The 25,024-nt window shown below is 37.5% G+C and overlaps 1 protein-coding gene across 2 annotated transcripts in view; it reads left to right on the top strand.

The window, feature by feature from the left end:
• The first annotated feature begins 3,401 nt into the window (after positions 1-3,401).
• The window catches only part of LOC139980909 (sialate:O-sulfotransferase 2-like), a 37,109-nt gene continuing 15,486 nt past the window's right edge, over positions 3,402-25,024 (top strand). The window contains exons 1-4 of one of the 2 annotated variants that reach the window (XM_071992945.1): positions 3,402-3,474; positions 5,237-5,465; positions 9,615-10,167; positions 22,213-22,333. In XM_071992945.1, coding sequence (XP_071849046.1) covers positions 9,708-10,167; positions 22,213-22,333 — 581 coding nt within the window. In that variant the 5' untranslated portion in view covers positions 3,402-3,474; positions 5,237-5,465; positions 9,615-9,707. Of the gene's footprint in view, positions 3,475-4,673; positions 5,466-9,614; positions 10,168-22,212; positions 22,334-25,024 lie in introns of those variants that run through there. The other variant, XM_071992944.1, reaches the window with a different exon arrangement.

The raw sequence follows: 25,024 nt of genomic DNA, 5'->3' as shown, positions 1-25,024 counted from the left end.
GTAAAACCGAGTACACGGTACGAATCAGTAACCTGGCACTAGAACACTATAGGAGACTGTGATTCGATAATATTTAAAGAAATCATATAGACTAATGATAGGCCGCGGATCCTTGGTAACAGCTTTTGTTGCAGTTTAATACCATGCTATTAAGTAATTATTGTTACTGATAAATAATAATAATTAAAACAAGTCAAAAGTGATACCAAAATGTCAATGTAGTTCTTTTGTTTACACGATATAGTGGAATATTACGAATAAAGACTGCATGCGTCAAGGGCGTAGGAACCGGGGGGCTGGGGGCGCCAGCCCCCCAGTGAAAAATATGGTGGGCGGAAGTATCATTCCGCCCCCCCCCCCCGCTTCGCAAGTCAGAAAACCCCTTTTTCATTTCCAAATGAGAAAAAAATCTCATTTGGAGCACCAAATTGCATCTATATTTTAGCCAGGTGAAAATGCTAAATTATTTACAAAATGGACTGGGTGTTGAAGTGTGCTATATTGCACCAAATTGCATCTGAGGCCACCTGGAAATGCAAACAAAAATCCAAAAGGGGAGGGGGAAACCCCTCCCCTTAGACCCCTCCCCCAGGGCGGCCATCAGTCTTCAGCCCCCCCCCCCCAACACCCACTCCATTTTGTAAATAATTTTGCATTTTCATTTGGCCTTCGATGTAATTTGGTGCTCCAAATGAGATTTTTTTTCTCATTTGGAAATGAAAAAGGGGTTTTCTGACTTGCGAAGCGGGGGGGGGGGGGGCGGAATGATACTTCCGCCCCACCATATTTTTCATTGGGCTGGCGCCCCCTCCCCCCAGCCCCCCGGATCCTACGCCCTTGCGAACACCGACTATATACTCTCATTATAGAGCATATACTCTCATTACACATTCTTTGCCATACCCAGCTTGTGTTGCATATACTACTACTTACTAGCACTAGTACTAACCTGGCCCTAGTAAATAAACAGATATAACATAACCGATCTTGAACTTGCGGTATAGACTAGACTACTGTGACTACATAATGAACAACGATATGTTACCAACAAAAATGTTCGATAAAAGTAAACACACAATATATACACATTCAGTTGGTAACCACTGTCGACTAGCATTATAGTTTTAAGTAAATTCTACCAAAAAACGAAATGGCAGGGACGGATTCCTTACCGGACACGTTGCTAAGAGTAAAACTCACGCAGTAAGGTCGGTAGACAGTTGTTCATCGTTAGTCCCCATGGTAACCTAACCTAGAAATCGTAGTACTACTAGTACTACACTAGCGCGCGTTAGGCTTCGCCTAGGTAGAATTAGCCTACCATCGGCCACGGCTTCATGAAGGCCTAGTACTAGAATTTAGAAGTAGTAGAAGCCTCGTCTTAGCCTCGTCTTACTCTACGAAGTACAATACCAAAGGGTAGAGGCAGCTCTGAACTACGTGGTTGTATTTGATTCCAATATCAATAAATCCTTAACGTTTATTACAACGTGTGAGTTAAAATGTTATGTATACCATGTCCATAGGCATAACCATCAGTGTGAGATTATATTAGACCGAACTTCTGAAGGTAGCGTTAGGATATTACTAAGTAGCCTAGGGGACTACACTACAGTTACTGGTTAGGCTAGAATGTAAAATAGTTCTTTTCTAATTCTCCTGAGCTGAGAACTTAAGATTCAATTTATTTTAACGTTAGTAGTAACAACGGTAACAGTAACAGTCTGACTTAGGCATACGTTAGGCTCAAGTGAGACTAGCCTAGAGTTCCTTTATATTATACTAGCCTAGGCCTAAAGGAACTCTACACTAGCTTAGGCCTATGTCTAACTCTGTATAGGCCTAGCCGATAGAGCAGAATATGCTCTATGGCCTTGCCTTTGTCAAAGTTGGGCCTATACTAGCCTATGTTATGTAAATCAGTCGTAATTTGGGGAGTGGGGAGGGGTTCCGATCCAGTGCAGTTGACCGAAACAGGAAAGGAACGAGAGCAAAATCAATTTAAAAAATTGTCTAGGCCTAGCATACTTAATCCTACAGACCACTGAATGACAGCAATGTCGAACCACTAAACGCAGGCTAGCCTATACACATTTATTCAGTAAGCGACGAGTGGTTGGGCCCGTTGGGGGCACGTGTAAACATCAAGGGCGTAGGAACCGGGGGGCTGGGGGGGCGACAGCCCCCCCCCCCCAGTGAAAAATGTGGAGGGGCGGAAGTATCATTCCGCCCCCCCCCCCCCGGTTAGCAAGTCAGAAAACCCCTTTTTCATTTCCAAATGAGAAAAAAATCTCATTTGGAGCACCAAATTGCATCTTAGGCCAGGTGAAAATACAAAATTAAGTTTACAAAATGGAGTGGGTGTTGAAGTGTGCTATATTGCACCAAATTGCATCTGAGGCCACCTGGAAATGCAAAAAATTCCAAATGGGAGGGGGTCACCCCCTCCCCTTAGACCCCTCCCCCAGGCCGGCCATCAGTTTTCAGCCCCCCCACTCAAAAGTACCTTCCTACGCCACTGGTAAACATTACATAGTAAATGGTTCGCCAATCTTGAGATCTCTGTAGATGTTAGTCATGTAGAGCTGGTCATGTGTACTATGTTGTATTTAGTATATTCCCTTTCCAAGGGACTCTTGATGCTCACTTGTAATATTGACCGGGATGTACACTTAGGCTATAGGCCTGCACATTTTAGCCCCTGCAAATCTGACATTAATCGAGCTGCAATTCCTCTCGTAAAGTTTGAACGAAATTTCAGGAACTGTTATGAGCATTTTGTATTTTGCTCGTGTTTCAAGAATCTGCACTTTTCTTCTCGATTCAAAGGAAGTTTGACATAACAAGAGATCGGTAACTCGAGTAACTAGGACCGTTGGGGTAAAGTTGTGCAAATTTCTTTGTAATTTTACTCAAATGCCTTATCTAACGTTTTCTGGTTTAAGGCTGTGAACTTAAAAGTATTGTATCATGGGGAATGACTCCACGTAGACAAAACATAACGTTGCCCAGCACCCAAAATTTATTCTCTGACATTACTTTAGGCTTTATCATTTGGAGATAATACTGTCTAGGGACACGTGCAGTTAGATGAAAATTCAACGAATTTCACAGACAATCGGCACCTACATATCCTCTAGCCTAGCATCCGCTAATCAAGTCATTGCAAATAAATTGCGCCTAAAGGCTAGGCCTACGATAAAATATTTACTTCCACGCGAATTAAAAACAAAAAGGATTGAGCAAAATATACATTTCTGTCAAGAACTAGAACAGGGTTCGAACAAGCGACACAAACTTCCTATTTAACCATATCTTTGTTCATAAAGCTTCATATATCCAGTTAATATGATTACATAATTTATAGCAATTCGATTATACTTTCAACCTTATTTTGATAGATGGATTGATAGATGGAACTCGTTGAATACGGGAATGGACTACTAAAAGTTTTAAATACTTTTTTTAGCGCAGGTAAGTGACAGAAATATTTCTGGTTGATTGGAATGTCTCTTAATGAAAGTACGAATATAGGATGGTTGTTAGTTTAACATGCCGTTTTGGAAATGGATACATGGTTTGGATTTCAGTAAGCTCAGCATGGTCTGAAGGTGATATAAGTTCAGTATCTAGGCCCTTCCGAAGATATCAACTTCGTGTGTCTGGTATTCATCAGAGGAATATTTTTAGCTGTATTAGGGTAAATCCGATTTTCAAGCCCGTGGACAAAACATATTAGCTATATCACATTTCATCTAGCATATACTTATCGCCGGAATACTTCTTTCTTGTTTAAGGGAGAACCGAACATATGTTTTATCGCTTTGTGTCTTTCATTTGGACTATAAGAATGTTAACAGTTCACAGTCATTTAATCTTCCTCTTTAACGTTATTGCGATATATTCAAGTGTATATCAGTGTAAAGCAAAATCAGCTGGTCGCTTTTATAACAATATTTACCTCTCTCCAAATTCATTAATATTTTACTATGGGGTAATTTTGGTATGAAGAAACTTTGTAAAGATTTTGTAACTGGTACGAATATCTCCCCAACACTACCTCAATGAATACGTATATTAAATGAATACGAGAAATAAGTTATGTCATAATTTATTACGTGCTTCTGAAAGTGTGACAGTGCTAATATTATCATAAATTAGCTTGGAATCTTGACACACATTTTTTAAGACTTTGATCATCTGTCGGGACATGATTACCACAAACGTTAAAAAGATGTTATGTAACAACTTCTTTTTTCTTAGTTTTGAAGTATGTGTATACACTCCAGTGCCGTTGTGGAAAGTGGCAATGCCTGTCAATTTTGATTGATATTTGTCTGAAGCTCTAGCTAGACATTTTCAAATTTGACATTATGCCCTCTAATTATACATCCCTGACCATTTCAAATATTACCATTATACTAAATCCGACAATAACAATAATTACAATTTAACACAGTGAAATCATCATCATAATAATACTTATAATAATAGTGAAACTCGAAAAACTCCCGCAGACTACGTGAGTTTTATAAATTAGCTTTCCGCGTCTGTAAATGTCTATATTCAAAACGGTAAACTATACGTCCGTCTACGATCGATCTGAACAATTTCGCGCTTTATAATTAATGCAAGGTTCTCCAATCATGGTTGAAAGTTAACAGCGAGCGTTGCCGTCGTCTCTTCCTACTCCTCCTCCACATCAGCTTATTATAAGCGATCGTAGCAGGTCTACGGTGTTCGTTTCATGACTGCTGCCAAAAAATGTCTCTCTTTTTTTAATATCGCTACGTCGAAAAGGTTCGTGCACTGGCAGGAATTGTGCTGAAAAGATTGAGCGCTTTTAGTATTGAAATATACAATAGCGCAATGTATGCAATGTATTGTTAGCGTTTGGACGCCGTTATCGTTGATACGGTTCTTCATTGTATGGTCGACTGGGTTTCTGTAAAGCGTTTATTCTTTACATTGAGTATTCTCATTCTCTGGAAGCCTCTTGAGCGTGACTGCGAACTTTTAAATCCGAGGAAACGGAATCCACAGCGACTAGCAGCGTACAAGTTGTTTGTTGTGGAGCAGAATCACGGTGTGTGCCATAGCAATTGTATGAACTGCAGATTTGAACGAAGACCTACGCTCTAATTCGTAAGCTTTTAGGTTCACACACACTCATATACGATCCTGTTTACTTTATCTCTTATGTTTGTACTTTTATACTCTTGGGTTTGCAAATCAGATCAGAAAGCTCGCCTTCAGAAAGTCCAAGGGTTATAACGAGGAGGTAGTGAACTACTGTATATAGGAATGACACCATCCGCAGCCTGAATCTGAAAGAGTGTGATGTTACTGGTATGTCTCTATACTGAAGAGATTATAAGCCTAATTCCAATACGTTTGCTACCCTGTGGGATTCGTACCTCTCGGTACATGCTTTGTCTACAAAAGCCTTGAAATATCCGTCGTTGGTAAGTATCCACATAACGTGTATAATATAGCTAAATAGATTGTATATTGAATAATCAAGTGACTTTTATTCGTACTAGCTACGGATAGTTTGCATTTTCAAGCAATGTATCTATCTAACAACGTGTAAGACGGCTGTGTGAGATGTATGCTTCACCTTATTAGCTTAATATGTATGATACAGTCTAAACCTGCCGACTTCTTGCTTTAACGAACTCGGGGATCAAATGCAAATAAGGAACCGATGGCATCGGTTGGTATTCAACGTGTGAACGGGTTGGAAACACACAATATATATATATTACTTCCTTTGTTTATATGTATTTTATATATATTTAACAGCAGTAGCAGTGTTAGAAATCCGCTATATGTATAGGCTACTACGATGACCAAGCCATGACCATTAAAATGAATCATCGTGTAGTGTCTGATGTTGGTTAATAAACTTCGTTAGTAAGGTTAAATAGTTGCGTGATAACGTTCAGGGTGCTTGAGCTTCTTTTAAGTTATAGGTTATTTGTAATAGATATTTACAGTGATGAAAAGTGTGCTGGTTTTGCTTCTGATTTCAGGTTGTCCATGATGAAGCGAACTACAAAAACAAGAACTAAGTGAAATGCATCCACAAATATTACCATAAACATCTCTACCCCACTACCATAGAAGAATTAATAGGCTTACACATATGTATTATATCATAGTCCTTGTTTACCTTGATTGAGATAGAATAGGCCATTAACGTTACAGTCATGAATAGAGTGTAATAATGATTTATAACATCTTCAACATATTAAGTTATCCGCTATGCCCGAAATGCTTTTGGTTCACCAGATTTTTTTTAAGTTTGCGATATCTTTAATTCTATAGAGATATATAGTATCTGTTGTTCCTATTGAGAGAAACAATATCGAAATAAAGATTTACATTTAAATCGAATTACAGATAGTTAGTTATATACATATTATATTTCTAATAGGAATTCGAGATATAACTTCGAGTCCTTCCACAATACGGTTTAAACGGAATAAAATATCTTTAACCGTAATATTTAACCGTATAATTAAAACATATCTCTAAACTAAAGATATCTTTAATTTATGTCATCGATTAAATGTATCTCTAACTAATTTAAACAAAGAAATGTTACATTTAAGTTTTCATGTTGTACGTAATCGTTCTGAAAATGTGCAGTTATAAACGATGAGTTACAAAATTAAACAAAGTACGGGTAATATATATATATATATATATATATATATATATATATATATATATATATATATATATATATATATATAAATATATATATATACATAAATATATAAATATATATATACATAAATATATATCCCATATATATAAATATATATCCCATATATATATATATATATATATATATATCCCATATAAATATATATACATTTTTACACGCAGCAAAAGTCAACGTTGAGTATCACGCAGTAGAACGTATACCTTCAGTTACAGGGGAACAGAAAATAACAGTCAACAATTGTTTGCTATATTCAGAAAACAGGAGTGGTCCCCTAAAAAAATAACCCAGGTTCTCAAAGTTACCGTATTTGAAGAAAGATTGTAAAATCGCAGAAACTTCGCAGACCAGTCTTTGCAGAATCTGCTTTTAATTACATTTGAGTTTCGTCGGTAATTTTTTACTCTTCCTAGATTTTCTTCTTCAAAGGCTAGATTATCTAGTGTATAGGTGAGAACGTGCTGTATACGTGAATAGGTCATTGTCCAATGACTAGTAATTTGCTCCTTTTCAAACAAACAGACATTTAATGGTCGTTCATAGACAAACAAATTCGTGCCTTGACGTCAATAATTCCAATGGAAAATAAATTTGGGAATGACATAAATTTACACTTTATCAGCAAGGACGGATACTTATATACCATCATTCAAGCATATACATATATGCCTGCATTCAAGCAAATACCTGCATTCAAGCATGCATATACTTATAAACTACCTTCATTTCTCCAGTTTTACGAACACCAAGGACATCAATCCATTTCAAGGACTCGACGCCAGTACATTCAGCTCAAATATAAAGCTATGGAAATTACCTATATGGAAACTATAATCAATAAAAGGATATTTCAAGTTTGGTTGTATTTTTAACGAAAATTTATTTATTAATTTATTAATTATGTTAATTACCTCTCACGGGAATATAAAGTACTGCTATATCTGCCATAGCCAAAATACTAAAACTAGAGTATTATAAATACAATTCGGACACTTCGATTTATCTACAAAGAAAGAAGAATAGCTCCTTTTATACTATAGGGGTTTAAATTAAACTTAATGATGGTATTTAATTTATGTCTAATTGTATCCATCGTCACTTTCATATCCTTGTTGATATGAATGAAGCCATCGTATTGGTCACATCTATATAGATATGCCCGAGTCCATTAAGATGGATTTATGCCAAGAGGTAATTCAAATACCGTGTGTAGGTTAAAACGACAAAGGCGAAAGAGGCAACGTTAGCGAAATAATTTGCGACTAAAGCTACATCGAGATTAGAGGATAAAATTTCACTATAAGTTAGAAAAGAGAGATTGCAGTAAATAATGGCAACATGGTTAAATTGATTGGCAAATGGAATGTTCTAGAGGCATATTTTAACAATGATACTTAAGTTTTTGATTGAATGACTTGTAATTTCCCATAATGCAATGTAATATAATATAAATAACAAGGTCATGTATGTATTTTTTATTTTTTTATTTATTGTTGTATGTATTTTGGTTTTTGCATAATGTATGCTTTTGTGAGTTTTGTTTTTACTCGCAGATCACGAGAGAAAAAAAGTGTAAATAAAAGCCTTTTTTGAGGCACAAAATATAAGAAAAAAAATGAGAAGGTCATGTGAAAGGTTCCTTCGACAACGGACAGTACAGAAAAGAGAGGGAGGTGCTGGAGGGTTGGAGGATTGATCTATAAAAGAGTAAGAGAGGAGTTGTAAGAATTCCCCTCCCTTGCAGGCAGTCGTACATAACTTTAAGCTTGAAATTAACTGGTCGCTGATGTACGACAAGTACGTAGTAGTAAGTAAGTAACAAGTGCGCTATAGTACTATACAATACGTAATCCAACTATCTTTTGTATGAACAGATTGTACAGTCATATACTCAAGGAGAATGCAATCTAGACAAACATTTGCGGTTAACAGTTTGAACGGTATTTACGTACATATGAGTCAGTTGTGTTACCGTTTCTCCCCTTTTCATTTGAAAAAGTGCAGCGAGGCATACAATGGACTACATATATATTTAACCATTTAAAATATTGGAGTTGTTGGTTTTGTGGTTTCCTGTAGTTAAGTTCAATAGATGTTATAACATTTAGTATACTGAACGCCGAAAAGTTCAGTTCACGACCTACTTCCTAACAGGCTGGTCCATCCGAAGCTATGTCCCATTCAGGTACTGAAACACCGCCCACCCCGTTTTCGTTTATGAGTAAAAACATAAACTTATTGCTAACAAGAATGATTGCAAAACTTTAAAATAATCGATTATTTGAATTCACTATATTCCTTTCGGTTTTATACAGGATAAACTTGTTGACAGCTAAAGTAATATGTTTATGCCAATATAGTTGCCAATATCTTAACATTACATGAACGTTGAATATGGCAACAAAAATACAGAGAAAGTTACTCAATTATTTAAAACCAAGTTGCATATATGAATCACATGGTTAATTAAAGGACAACGAATGGCAATGAGAAGTTTTGATATACAAACAAACAAAAGCAACTTTTTCACAAGTAGAATATATTTTGGTTATTATTATTATTATTATTATTATTATTATTTTTTGTAGCTTGTCAAAGCTGTTATACTGTATTAATAAATCAACTCACTGTGCGTTCTAAATATTATTGGACTCGAACGTGTACTGGAGTGTATTACTGACGGGGAAAACTCCCATCTTAGTGTTGAGTAAGGACACATTTAAAAACAATGAATAATTAAAAAAGGTATGGTTAAAATATGTCTTTTTTTACCCTTTTTATTAAATTTTATTCACTGGTTTGATATAGGCCTACATACATAATTCATATGAAGATATTTTTCTCCAACGGTGTTATGTATACTCTCTTTTTTTTCACGCAGATTCTACCCTAGTTTGGTCCTATTTGGAATGAATCAAGTAAGATCTGATATTGAACAAGAGTGGTATACTTTAGTGGGATTTCGAAGACTAATATGCCAGTTCGTCAAGATCCGCCTCAAAGTATCCTGGGTTGCTTAGCTAGGATCTTTCACAAGTCCTTCTGTGGAGGAGGAAGAAAAGGCCCAATTCGATTGTTCGGTATGGCATTAGCCTTCGCGCTTCCGTTTTATATTATTCTTTTTGTATACATCCCTAGCAACGGATTGGAAGATGGGCTCAACGATGTCAATAACAATAACAACAATAAATTTATGGAAGGTAACAATGACATACAATTAGCTAACGTAGCGGTAAGAGATGTTAAACTCAGCGAGAGAGAAGCTGAGGTCGAAGATATGGATAGGCGAGGAAGAGTTTTAATGAAAGGCAATGAGATGCAAGAATATGGAGGGCTTAAAGAAAAACCGGCAGCGGCAAAAGTTGTCACAACTTTACCATTTGACAATCGAACCAAGGCTCAACACTCTACGGAGATAATAGGCGGAATAACGGGTGAGTTCCATCTCAATTTGCAGTACTATATATCTATATATACACAAAAAGTTGAAATGATATAATCAAATTCAATATGATAATAACAACGGTACTTTCATTAAAAAACAAGGTCATGTCATATATGAAAAAGATTGCACATCAGGCTCCTGCGTCCCCCTCTCCCCACTCATAGGAACGACCATAATAATTTGTCAACTTTCTTTGAAGGATGAAGGGGGATAACGAAGTCTCACTTTTGTCAAGACGGGGTCCTAAAGAAGGCATACTCCGTTCAGATAAGATTTTCTTGTGGAGAGTATATAGTTTGCAGTTGATTATATGTAACTTCAGTGACTACAGTACTGACGGGGTCAAACCCAACTGTTGGGGGAGTCGGAGAGCTGAAATGACCTTGTCCCATCGCTCACTTGGCCCCTACCCTATCCCCCACCCCCTCACCTAGCAATGCTCTTTCTCTTTTTGATGTCGAGTTTGCTGCTTAATTGAATGATGATAATTCTGTCTAAAGGTAATTGTTGTACGTAATATACTGTGCATGTATGCATATATAACAACACGTTGCAAAGAGAATTGATGAGATCGACACAGCTGTTTATCTTATAGATGATAACGATGTCACATCAGCGGGTGTCTAACACCGCGACCATAGTCTTTTGAATTTAAAACTAATATCGACATTGAACTTGCGAATAATTATGTAATGTTGAACTGAAATGTTGACGTCATTCCAGGGAGTGCGTGCGACGAATAAGGAAATAACAATGAGCTGCACATTACTATAAACCTATGAGTACTGTTTTCTGTATGTCGGCGTACGGGAGATCTTGATAATTATCGAAGTACGGGTTTTCCCCCATATACTGTAAATAAGGAATTAAAATAAACCGTAACAAAAAAAATAATAAATAATAATACATGCAATGTTAAAGGAACGTCTGCAATAGTAAAACATAAAAATGATCTTACCATAATCACCCCGATAACCAGGCTAAAGGTTTCTCCTAAAAGCTCAAAAAGGTTCAGTTTTTACAGCTCTTGGCGAACTTGAAGCAAGTTTAAATTGTGAGCTCTGTTTTGGAAACCAATTTCACTGTGTAAAATAAGCGGCCACTTTAGCACGTTTTTAAATGTATGCACATTTTACGTGTTAAAGCGCAGTTAAAAACAGCACACTTTGTTCACTTTGAAAAGAAAGTGGTTAAAACCTCACTCAAAGAAAACATAACTAAACATTACCTTAGTATTACATATTTTTACATTCATTTTATAGTAAAGTCTTTTAATTAAGTGCATTAAACTAGAAGCAGACAGTAAATTGCTAAAAAATATTTGTTTTATATGACATTGAAATCTGCACAGGATTGAATCGAATGACCTTGCAGTACAACTTTTTATTTTTCAAACGGCGCATTATTTACGATATCGTTACAAATTACATACGCTATTACAAACGGTGTGTGATAAAGTTTTTGCATCGCATATTTACAGTTCTCGGTGGTAGCATTCATATATTCGCAAGCGTTGCACGGAACTAACCTTATTAACCAACGTTATTAACGTTGGAACCCACGTTATCAAGGCCGGTTATGGCGGTTTTTTATAAGGAAAACAAATAGTTTTCGATTCGATTGCTGACACATAGATACTACATGTCGATCGAATATTTCGTGACTCGATATAGTTAATTATCTTTGAACAACCGGTCATTAATTTTCATGATTTGTTCATTTTTATCCCCAATATACTTTCGTAAATTGTCTGATATATACACAATCGTTAGCGCCAATTGTTTACTTAGTGCATGCATGCTAGATGCGAAACATGCAAAAAACAAAGTGTAAAATTGTTATTCCTTTATTGACAGAAGTAAGACCATAGTATATCATTTACAACTGACGCATGTTAGGACTTTGAACTGCACTTAATCTTCTTGTCAAATCACTCTTTAGTCTCCTTTGTTTTTTGTTTTTTAATCATAATATTTATTTGTTTCGATCGGATTAATAAGTGTTCGTTGTCTACACTTCTGAAAGGTCCGTATGCACTTTATTACATGATATAACCCCCCCCCCCCCCCACTCCTCCTCCTCCCATGGGTCTCCCAATATTAGCCTCATCAAAATGTTAAGAAAGTGCTCTAAACTTGCTAGACATATGGTGAGGCGTTGAACAGAAACAGAATATCCTCTTATATATCAAAGGATGTTAATATTGATCTGATAGAGTGGCAATAACGAGGCAATATATAGGAATATTTAGATTCGCGTCACAATATCGGATGATTTACCTTCATATTTATAATATTTCTTTTTGGGGGGGTGGCTTATTTCACATTTTCAAGTATTCATATCATTATAATAAACTAGCTGTTGTCAATTGAAAATAAATTTTTGTCTTTCCGGCATTTGTGTTCGTCACATGTTTATACTTTGAACGAACAGTGTATAGAGATTACTGTGTAAGTTCTAGTTTAATGTACAGTTGAAGTGTTGTCTCATCATAATACAGCCTTAAGCCAGATATGATAATACGACTAAATTCATATCTATCAAAAAACCATGAGTTCCTTAAGGAAAACGTTACATAGGGATTTCTAGATGTGAACTCTATTATTGCACAATATATGAAACGGTATAACGGACTGATGAATTCATTGCTGTTGTTTATAGAAGGAAATAATACTGAGTTATATAATTAAAGATGTATGACATGCAGTATGTGATGTTTGTCATAAATAAACAAAATAGTTCCAAATCTGTCTTGACTGTAGTCTTGACTGTAGTCTTGACTGTAGTCTTGAATGTAGTCTGTAGTCTTGAATGTAGTCTTGATTTTATCCTTGACTGTATATTGATTGCAGCCTTTACTATAGTCTTGATTGCAGTATTGACTGTAGTCTTGAATGTAGTCTGTAGTCTTGACTGTAGTCTGTAGTCTTGAATGTAGTCTCAGTCTTGAGTGTAGTCTTGACTGTAGTCTTGACTGAAGTCTTGACTGAAGTCCTGACTGTAGTCTTGACTGTAGTCTTGACTGTAGTCTTGACTGTAGTATTGACTCTAGTCTTGACTGTAGTCTTGACTGTAGTCTTGACTGTAGTCTTGACTGTAGTCTTGACTGTAGTCTTGACTGTAGTCTTGACTGTAGTCTTGACTGTAGTCTTGACTGTAGTCTTGACTGTAGTCTTGACTGCAGTCTTGACTGCAGTCTTGACTGTAGTCTTGACTGTAGTCTTGACTGTAGTCTTGACTGTAGTCTTGACTGTAGTATTGACTCTAGTCTTGACTGTAGTCTTGACTGTAGTATTGACTCTAGTCTTGACTGCAGTCTTGACTGCAGTCTTGACTGTAGTCTTGACTGTAGTCTTGACTGTAGTCTTGACTGCAGTCTTGACTGCAGTCTTGACTGCAGTCTTGACTGCAGTCTTGACTGCAGTCTTGACTGCAGTCTTGACTGCAGTTTTGACCGTAGTCTGTAGTCTTGACTGAAGTCTCTACTGTAGTCTTGACTGTATAGTCTTGAATGTAGTCTTGACTGCAGTCAGTAGTCTTGACTGTAGTCTTAACTGTAGTCTGTAGTCTTGACTGTAGTCTTGACTGTATAGTCTTGACTGTAGTCTTGAATGTAGTCTTGAATGTAGTCTTGACTGTTCTCTGTAGTCTTAACTGTAGTCTGTAGTCTTGACTGTAGTCTTAACTGCCTCGCACATTAAAGGGGATGTCCATGCATAAATTGATGAGCGAATAGAAAGTTGTAGTAAAAATAGTCATGATCAGGAAACCTTTTAAGAAAAGTCAACCCCAGATAGAACCTGCTCCACACTCAGCCCTAGTCCCCTTGCACATAGACTGACAGTGTAATAATAGTCACATGATCTTATCCAACAGGCCGAGGAGCGATCAGAATAGAGTCCACAGCAGTCAAATAGTTCGCACATGATTTAATATTATGGTCTTTCAAAGTATTCATGTATTTATTCTTTCAGCACTTGGACATGGTGAAGTTGATATTATTGAGTACAATCCCTCGTATAACTTACAACAGCAAACAATAAACACATTACATGCACAGACAAATTCAGTGCACAAAACTAAACAGTAAACATGATTATTTAGAATCTTTCATCGCTTAATTACCTATATTTTGCTCTTAGTTATTCCTTTTAAAGTTTAAACTTATATTTTTACGTAACAACGCCCACTCATGAATATGTAATAAGCACTTTCAGTACTGGATACGATATAAAACAAGTTGGTTTAGATCTGTAAAATGTAAGTCACCATATGTTATCAATATCATGTCAGTTATAATGTTCATGACATTCTACCAATATAAGAAGCCTTGAAGAGAATAATTGAGTATCGATTCTTACATTTTTAAATGCCGCGTTTGTTTGCCTAATACGGATATCTCGTTTCCGAATATTTGCAAACAAATATCTTTCTTTGCATAACCTAAAGCTTTACTATCGTGCAAATACAATTAAATTAACGGATATAAATTACCTTCCCTTGAAGTCTACTATGTATGTTTACAATTATTGTACAGCCGATATAAAAGGCCCTACAGTGGCGGAGCGTCCATACAGTCAGGGGGACTGCGCCCTTTTCAACTTTTTACTACTTTTTACGTATTCGCGATTATTGACTTTTTTTATTGCGATCTCATCTACCTATAGACATTTGTCACATACTGTTAGTGTAATTTTCTGACAAAATGGCGATGACACCTATTTATTCTTCTTCGTTTATCTGCAAATTAGCAAGGTCCGGAAAGGGTCATTCCCTAGGGAGTATCTTTACCCCAAAAATTTCTGTACGCTCCGCGCCAACCTGTGGTGGCGCTCCGCTTAGATAGTGTCGAAAGCGCCCCTACAGACCATTCTTGCCCCCCCCCCCTGACCAATATACCCCTAGCTCCGCCACTGCCTATATATCCTAATGGTTACCAATAATGTTGTATTGAAATATTAGTATGCCACTCTATACTTTAATAACCACACGCATGCACTGTATATATAGCAACAAGCAATTCAAGGTCTAAGTATCCATGCATAATAATTCGCCTCTTGATATAACAACTAAACTTGTACAGCACTGTACTTACTTATTCCCCTCTGACAAGAAAAAAAAGAAGAAGAAAGAAACATGGTTGCTAAAAGTTATTAACGACATAAAGATCTTCTCAGTTATACAAAACAAAATCATCCTGTTTTTGTATGTTTGATACAAAAGGCTGCTCGTTTTGTCAACGCTTAGTGACAACCGTACTGATTTCGTTGGAGTTTACACGCTACAGTATATTATTCAAAGAAAACTGGCGCTTGTATTGTAAGCTAGAAGACAGAAATATTCCCACTGCTGACTGAAAAGTGTCACATCAATATCTGGTTTATACATATAAATATGTTTGGTTGGAGTACAAAAAAAAGAAGATTATCATGTCATATCAGTATTATATTTATATAGCAAATATTCTTCAACGGCATTTACTTCTCTCTTCTTTATTCATATTTTGTCTTCTCTTGGCATTTGATATACTGTTGGCAGGTTTGTTTAACTATATAAGACATGTGAATCTTAATCATGCATGTTTAGGTGTGTGCGTGTGTGTGTGTAAGATATATATCTCTGCATGTGTATAATTTGGATGAATAATACAGTATCGTGAAGACAAACGTTCATCTCAATGTACTACATGTATGTTGTTGCCAGATAGAATAGTAAATTTTACCAGACTATAATTTATATATCATCGCGATAAAATATGCTAACATGATCATAATTAAGCAGAGGCGTGAACAATATTTCCAAAAGTAGGGGAGGGAGGAGGGAGGGAGGGAGGGAGGGAGGGCGAAATTCAAAACATTCCACCGACTGAGTTATAGGTATGCAGAACTGGACATTTATCGAAGGGCCATATATAGGTTAATCAAAGGTTATATAAAAGAGGGGTTTCTACCCTGGGGCCGATTTCCATGTAGGGGTGAGGTCTGGGGGTCTTCGAGAAACAATTAAACCATAAATGGTGCATTCTGGGGCACAGTAAGACTGCAAATTAGATCTGTAAACGTATAGTTCCAGTGGTTGTCCTAAAGAAAGGGAGGGACGATTTACATGTGTGGTAGTACGGTCTAATTCTTCCATTATGAATGCAAAAAGTCCTCCCACTGAACCATGTCCCCCGACTGACAATGGAAGGTGGGTCGGGGGGGGGGGTGCACAGCCTTTGCGCACTCGACTGTGATGAGGTACACATTTATACTCATGCATATCTAACAATTTAACGTGTGACATTATTGTTGACACATTGCTGGCACCTCCGAAATAACTCTTTACCATTTTTTTGTTGTGTTTACTTTGACAGTCGCAGATGTATGTTTATAAAAGAAATGAATTATTATCCCAGAAGCGGACTGAAAATAAACATTGTTATAAGTACTTATCCTCTTTTTTACAATATTAAAACTGAAAAATTTACTATTTTTAACGTTTTAGAATGGATTGAATTTATTTTGGAGCAAACAGTACGTTCTAATTCAGTACCATACGGTATTTGTTGCAATTGATCACGATGGGACGTCAAATTGATCATCATAATCACAGATATAAGAGACTTGTAAATACACAAGTACTTCTCGCAGGTTGTTTAGCATGATATCCGGGGCACACCTGCCAACGAAAGTTGCAGTAGGCGGTTTGAAGAGATAACACTGTTATGTCCACAGTGTGTCTTGGGTATTGCAGTTTGTACACCTGTCAACGAAAGCAGTATGATCATTTCATTAGTTCACTTATCACTCCATGGGAACCCCACTCCACTGCACCTTACCCGAGCTGCAAACACACACACGCCTCCCCCCCCCCCCAGATACACAAACGCCATAATATGCTGTGATGTCACGAGTGACGGTAAACTTAGCCCTACCGATAGAATACTTGGAGATCAGATATAGCAACAAAGACGGATTATTCTGAAGACGTCAAACATGCACCTCCTTGATTAAACGTATAAACTCCCTTTCGGTATATATATGTAAATTCAAAGGAGGTCCTTATAGTGGGAACGTAATCGGAGTTTTACGTGCAAGAATGGTGTAGCATCATAACATAAGATTCGTCTATATATTATTTATGATACATGACATAATAGACATGAACACTATATAGTTAACCATTCAATGGGTACTCCACACCTGCCGGTTGACAAGTATTATGTGATACATGTTTATATACCGGTATTATTTACAGGTGAGTTACCATCACTCAATTAGATACATTACAGCAACAATTTTGGGATGTGGCAGCTGGTATACATTTGCAATTAACTTTAGAAGCTTTTTTTTTCTTTCTTTTTTAAAGTGGTTTTTACAATGTTTTGTTACGTTTTGATATTCTAACTATGCACATATAGAAGTATTACATAGATGACCTGATATTAAAGTAATTTAGTATGCACCACATATTATGGGGAACAGGGGCGTATCCAGGGGGGCGCAACAGGCGCGCGCCCCCCCTATTGGCCGTCACCAAAACAAAAAAAAGATTAGCAAAAAAAAAAAAAATTGATGACGACTTTTATGTGAGATGTCGGTGATCGCTCAACCCCCCCTCCCCCTCCCGTATGCTTTATTTTTTGTTTGCCAAAAAAAAGGTTCTGGTGAAGTTCGGCGGCATAATAGTTTTAGAAACATAGATGGTAATTGTGTTTGTATTATCACTATAAACACTAAGTGACATGCCAGCCATACTAAATTGTGCATTTTGTGTCCATATTTACTGGAAATGTTGCTTATTGTTAAGGTCGAAAAATGGATCACATATGGCCATGGACGGCGGTCCTGGGGGGGGGGGGGGGGAAGGGGGGATATATCCCCCCATGAAAATGGGTGGAGGGGATGTAATACACCATATCCCCCACCAAATGCCAGGGATAAGAATATTTTCATGCCTACATTTATGCATCATCGTTAATGTACGGCTCTTTTTTAGCTTCATTTCTCGCCTACCATAAACGCAGTGCGATCTTTTCAAATAAAGCGTCTTTATAAAGCAAGAATAGTTGACTGTAGGCTTCATTGGCCCTATAACAACAAAATGTATTATTGCGCCCACGGTATTGATATAGTACATATATGCACCCTCATAGTATTCATATACCGTAGGCCCTATAGTAGGCCTACACACGTACATGTTCCCTCGAACAGCTGAGAATCTCATGTTACCAGGGTAATGCTTAATACACGTTTCACCTGGATGCCCTAGCAATCGGTACCTAGGAATGTAAGTATGTGTAATTGTGTATTGCATGTGTATAGGCCTATAATAGCCTGCATGAGGCCATTTTCTTCATCGAATAATATAAAAGAGCTCTCGAACATTCTAACGTTGCGCCTGAAACAAGATTGACAGGGGCAATTTTCCCAAAATAACACCCGAAATTAAAGAAAAAAGTATTTTGGATCCTGATTATGAGATATTTCGGACATGACATCCCTATTTTAAAGTTGGGTATATGCCGCTTGGAAACCTCGGGAGGTGCCGTTTCCGGCCATCTAGAGGGTTTGTTAATCCCAAAATTTTCTTGTACGCTTCGCGCCAACTCATGGTGGCGCTACGCTTAGATAGTCAACAAGGTCATATCCCCCCCCCCCACTCGGAAGTACGGATCGCCGCCCATGCATATGGCACCATTTTGTATTTCAGCCCTTCTTCGGAAGCAAAATATTGTCCACCCCTCCCCTTAGACCCATCCCCCAGGACGGCGATCATTCATGCCTGGCGCCCCCCCCCCCCCTATTGGAAAATCCTGGATACGCCCCTGGGGAATATCCAGCGCTTATGCAGTGGACGCTGTTATATCAGTGCTATACATACGTAGTTACTGCCTTTGGTTCTCACGCGCGTGATATATACTGGGTACTGATATCCAAAGAGCATGTAAAGCGCTGTAACATATCTCAATCTATATGTAGTAGTTGGGAAAATACTTTTCAAATGATCTCGTCTTCAAATATGACGTGACGAATCTCGGGTAGTATATTCCATTTCGGATATATATACTTGCATACAATTTTACTGGCGCTCAAAGCTGAAACTCATGCAGTTTAGCGCACGTATATATATTTGAGTTAACTAGGGAATATGCAGTTATACTTTGCCCAGAAATGTCCGTCAGAGATTCCTCAAATGAATTCTCAGTGATATCAGTGATATCAGTGAGGCTGCAGCTCGTCAAGTTTGTCAAGCAGAACTATAAAGGAACGATATGAAAATGGCATTTGTTGATTTAGGGCGTGGTTGGAGATCCCCATACTCGTAAATCCATGCCATTTGGACGCGGTTACAATCATTGTACAGACTTGTCGTATACAAGTCTTGTCGTAGATATGAAATGAGGAGACAACCCTCGCCTTAGACCCCTCCTCGGGCAAATTAACATTTTATCCCCCACCCGTACCAAAAAGATGGTTGTGGGTCGGGATCGGTGAATTGCTCTGGAACGGAGGTAGACGTTGTATCGAGCATTTCCCTTCTTGTGTTTGCAATCTAGTTGTAAGGTAGCTATACGAGCAGCCTCGTTTATGCACGTAAAATGTTAAAGATATCTTTCCAGATGTAAGGCTTTCACGTTTCATTTCAAATGTTTTAACCATTGCTACATCGTTAATCTATACAGTGACTCCATGATGTATGGGTGGAACGGATCATATCAGGATTCCGTTTCTATAGCGATATCTTCTATATAGTGATATCAAATCACACTGCAATTTAAAACTGCTCTCAGATACATGTTGCTTTAACATTACATGTCTAGTTACAACTATTGAGACCACAATAATCATTTGCTAGCGAATAGGTTTAATATCGATTAAGGTAACAAAATTCTGCAAAAATAAATCAATGGAAATAAATTATACACACGTAACTACGGTAAGTGTGACCTGAATGAAGAAGCAAACGTTTCTTTCACGTAGTCTTGTTGTTAACATTAATATGTAAGCTATGACGTAGATAGTTGGCTACATAATAGCATCTGCGTCACTCCATAGAAAGATTTCTCACAGTAAGCGTTAAAAGCTCTGTGCGAATCCGTATAGGCCTATGTATATATATATATATATATATATATATATATATATATATATATATATATATATATATATATATATATATATATATATATTTATTTATTTATTACAATGGACTGCCAACCTTTAATCAAAAGGCACAACAACGAAGAAACGACTGTACAAGTGTTAAATCATATTGACGTTCTTCATAGCGGCTACATAGGATAGTTGCATAAATAAAATATAAAGTAGATTCAATGGTAAAAAAGAAACAAATCATAACCGAAATTGAGCCATGCAATAGCAAATGACAGACATAGTCAAGCTTCGTTGCGTTTAGGTATAGTCAGAACTGTTCGACTATGTAGAGTCGGAGCAGGGTGGATTTTTGAAGCTGAGCAGCCTCTCTATAATATACTGTTCTCTCATTTAATGCTTCGAAGCTCTTTAATTGACAACATGAATTCAACAGTTCCTAACCATTTCCTGGTAGAAGCTGAGATATTCTTGTTGCACTTATAGCCAGTATATACAAGTGCTTAGAAGCGAAGCATGAAAATACTGAGAAGAAGGAAAATTGTTCTTATCGGGTGAACATCTAGAAAGTAACATACATATTTATCATCTTGCTCGCAGTTTCACCCAGTTTGGACGTATTTTTTTAAATATATTCTATAATTTTAAATCCTGCTTCAAAGTACTCGTACTGACAGCTATACGAGCAGTTTGAATACCTCCCCCCCCCCCCCAAGAGAAACATAGTTTGGAACTGTTCATACTGTCAGTACGAGAGCTTTGAAGCATCATGCATGTGAGAGGACAGTACTGAGCGGTATTAGAACCAGATAAAGATTAGGAACTGTTTAAACTGTCAGTACGAGAGCTTTGAAGCATCATGTGAGAGGACAGTATGGAGCGGTATTAGCATTATAATCAGATAAAAGACTAGGAACTGTTCATACTGTCAGTACGAGAGCTTTGAAGCATCATGTGAGAAGGACAGTACGGAGCGGTATTAGCATTATAATCGGATAAAAGACGAGAAACTGTTCATACTGTCAGTACGAGAGCTTTGAAGCATCATGTGAGAAGGACAGTATGGAGTGGTATTAGCATTGATAAAGATTAGGAACTGTTTAAACTGTCAGTAAGGGAGCTTTGAAGCATCATGTGAGAAGGACAGTACGGAGCGGTATTAGAATTGATAAAGATTAGGAACTGTTTAAACTGTCAGTAAGGGAGCTTTGAAGCATCATGTGAGAGGACAGTATAGAGTGGTATTAGCATTAGAATCAGATAAAGATTAGGAACTGTTTAAACTGTTAGTACGAGAGCTTTGAAGTATCATGTGAGTAGGACAGTACGGAGCGGTATTAGAATTGATAAAGATTAGGAACTGTTCATACTGTCAGTACGAGAGCTTTGAAGCATGATATGAAAGGACAGTATGGAGTGGTATTAGCATTGGAAAATTGTCCTAACTGGCTGGCGATCTCCTTTACCACACAGTAAAGAAAGCAGTTATATAACCGAAGAGTATAATAGCGTCCTTCTCAAGCACTGATAAATAAATAAGATTCTACGACTTAAGGCTTTACAGAATCAAAGCCGTCATTACTTCTGGGAGATGTTTTGATAGTGAGATGCACATAAATGCTGGAAGTGTTCACCCTGATGTGTGATAATTAACCAGTAGTCTATAAGTGACATATGCTGATATTGATGTACGTATACAACATGTATAGGCTGGCACTGTTTTGGTCATAACGGCTCGACTAAGTGCATGTTTGGTCAACGTCATACCTCTCACAAAACCGTTATTTATTTCTATGGTTTCTTTATTTCTATGCACTAATTTCACACCTGCAGTGTCGTCCATTACATTTGTGCATTACATATCCCGACACTTCCCATATAGGATCGATACGTACTTGGTTTCTATCAACTTGTTTGTTTTTCTTTGCATTTTACAGTGGTTTATATGGGATGTTATAAAGATGCTACGACGAAGTACAGACGAGCCTTGCAAGGTGCCTTCTACACTGATATTAATCGAATGACTATTGAGCGGTGCTTACAGCATTGTAGTTTAAAGTAAGTCGTATGTGTGTACATATCATGATGTATCTTGATATTTGTATGTTTGTGTGTATGTATGGGTGTATTTACATATGTGTGTACGTATGTATCTGTATGCGTATACATAGTTATATGTTTAACCTTCATTATTTCATACGTACTTTCGTAGTCTTGGTGACGAAAACCGCTTAAAAATTATACTTTATATGGTTGAAACAGAAATATATCTGTGGGATATTGGCCTGTATAGGATGACTTTCTGTAGTAGGCCTACACGAAGCTGGAGCAGGGAGCTACATTATCGATAACTACATGCTGTTGAAATAAAAGCTACCCTCACCCCCCCCCCCCCCATCCCTTGTAGTTGATCGTATAAAACTATTAACGTTATAATGCAGCACATGAAAATTTAACTGATTTTAACGCAAGTTTTTGGCTGTTTTAAATGCACACCGTCGATGGCAAGGTCGAATTTTCCTTTTCCCTGCTGCAGTTTTGATGGACTAGTCTAAAACGATTGTTTTCATCGTCTTGCCTTGATCGCTGGAGAATGGTCACCTAGTAGCAGATTTGAGCCAAACTAAATGCTAACTGAATAAAAGGTTGTTTTAACCTCCATGGTTAAGCGCATAGCTCAAGTAGTTTTAAGTTTTCAAGGACTTCATTATTGATCGCAAACCTAAAAGAAAAAAAAACACCAAAGTTTGTTCAGGTGGTTTAATATCACGTGGATTTCTTCTACCGACCTGGCAATGCAAAAGCTGTTTGGGACACTCCTATTTGACGAAGGGCTCAGATTAAAAGCAAATATGTGTGTCGGTATTTCACTAGTCAGACCCTTAATTCGGAATGCTTCCCTTGAGTAAATACGAAATTATTTGTTCAGTTTTCGAACAGAGTACATATCAGTACGGAAACTCATGAACAAACAGATCGACAGCAGAATTGACAGTTAACATTCACTTCAGTGCATAAGTACACACTGCTGATATATATTTATATATATATATATATATATATATATATATATATATATATATATATATATATATATAATTGAAAGTGAGTTGGAAAATCCAGAACAGTGAAAAACTTCCGCCAGGATTCCCTAACCACTGGGCTATGGACGCTGATTGTATGCCCAGAGGTTCGAAACCGGTAAGGAAGGTCGTTATACCACTGTAGGCGCTTGTCCCCTGTATCGAATAATACTAGTTCTGTGTTGGTGACGTACTTGCCCCGCTCTAGAGATCAAACATAATGCTAACCAACTCGAAAATCATTTGTGATTCGTAAAGCCGGATCTCGAAAGAGATATATATATATAAATATATATATATATATTTATATATATATACTGTTATTTACTTAAACGTCGCGTTGTATTTAAACATCTCGTGACTTCATTACTTTTCTAGATCAAGCAGATGATGAGAGCAGGAAGGAAGTTTTGTTCGCTAACGTGTAGGCAGCTTAGTTTTATGTTGTTTGGTATGATTAACATCGCTCATGACTTACCCGCCCCACCCAATAAAAGCACACTTCATGTCCCGTTTCTGGAGTTATCTGGCAACCTTTCAGCAGTGTTCCGCCATCAAAATCATCCAAGTGTCTGTAGCATCGCGTTAGATTCCTTAATATTTGTTACCCTGAAATTGTCGCCTTCGAAATTTTCCCGACGTATGTTCGATCGTCTCGATGTATTGAGCATCTGCAGTGTGAGTGACGTGTACATTTGCTCTGAATGTATAAATTTGCATTTAGAGATGTGATATTGTTTCTAATACAACCTGCAGCTGATATATAGGATACCGTATATATTATATATGCTACTGATAGTTAAATACATGCACTGCTTAACGGATGGGCAGATATTTTGACCCCGAGTATAAGGGAGAGGCCTGCGGGTAGACAAAAATTAAGATAAGAATTAAAAAATATGGTTATAATAGGCCTTTACGTAGTGTGGTCCCCGAAAACTCGCCTGCCCTCCCTGCAGTATTTCAAGTAGTGAGTCTACTTCTGTATAAGGGTTTCCCTTTAACAGTTAATGGTCAATCTAAGGAAAGGTTTTATTTCAAGCCGTTGTTTGATTTTCTTGAATGTATTTGTCCATATGTGTACACGGGGCTACCCTTATACGCGTCTATTGTTGTGTCAGGTATACATCTCCGAAAATGATGGTGTGCCTTTCACTTTTACGATCACTGAATCTATTCTTGATTTACCCGTTAGGCGCCACAGTCTATACGGCAATCCACTTTCGGTAACACACTGTCTACTTTACTAATGGTAGATTCGGAACTTGGAAGATGTGATGGGGGGGGGGGGTGGGGAGGGTTGACCTGGAAGTGGGTTCGTGTTTAATAGTTAATAGGCTATAGGTATTTGTGGGAAAGCGAGACATCTACAGGTAAGTATCGTCGTTTGCATATACCCATGCAGGCTAGGTATACATTTGAGGTACGCGTACACCATTGTGTACCATAAAATTCAAGGTACAAGGCAAGGGCAAGTCACAATTAGTCACAATTAGTCCATCACCTGGTACCAGTAATGCGCCATTGATGACACAGTCCCGCACCCCTCCCTCTCTCTCCCTACCTCTATGACAAGTGTCATTCAACCTCTGAAGAAGATCCTGTTAAAATCCAAACGTCAGGCCCACATACTGTTACACATTCTCTTACACAGGCTCTTTAGTGG

Source organism: Apostichopus japonicus, chromosome 15 (assembly GCF_037975245.1).
Source record: "Apostichopus japonicus isolate 1M-3 chromosome 15, ASM3797524v1, whole genome shotgun sequence".
NCBI lineage: Eukaryota > Metazoa > Echinodermata > Holothuroidea > Aspidochirotida > Stichopodidae > Apostichopus > Apostichopus japonicus.
The sequence above is the reverse complement of the archived record's forward strand: the minus strand, read 5'-3'. Positions and strand labels throughout refer to the sequence as shown.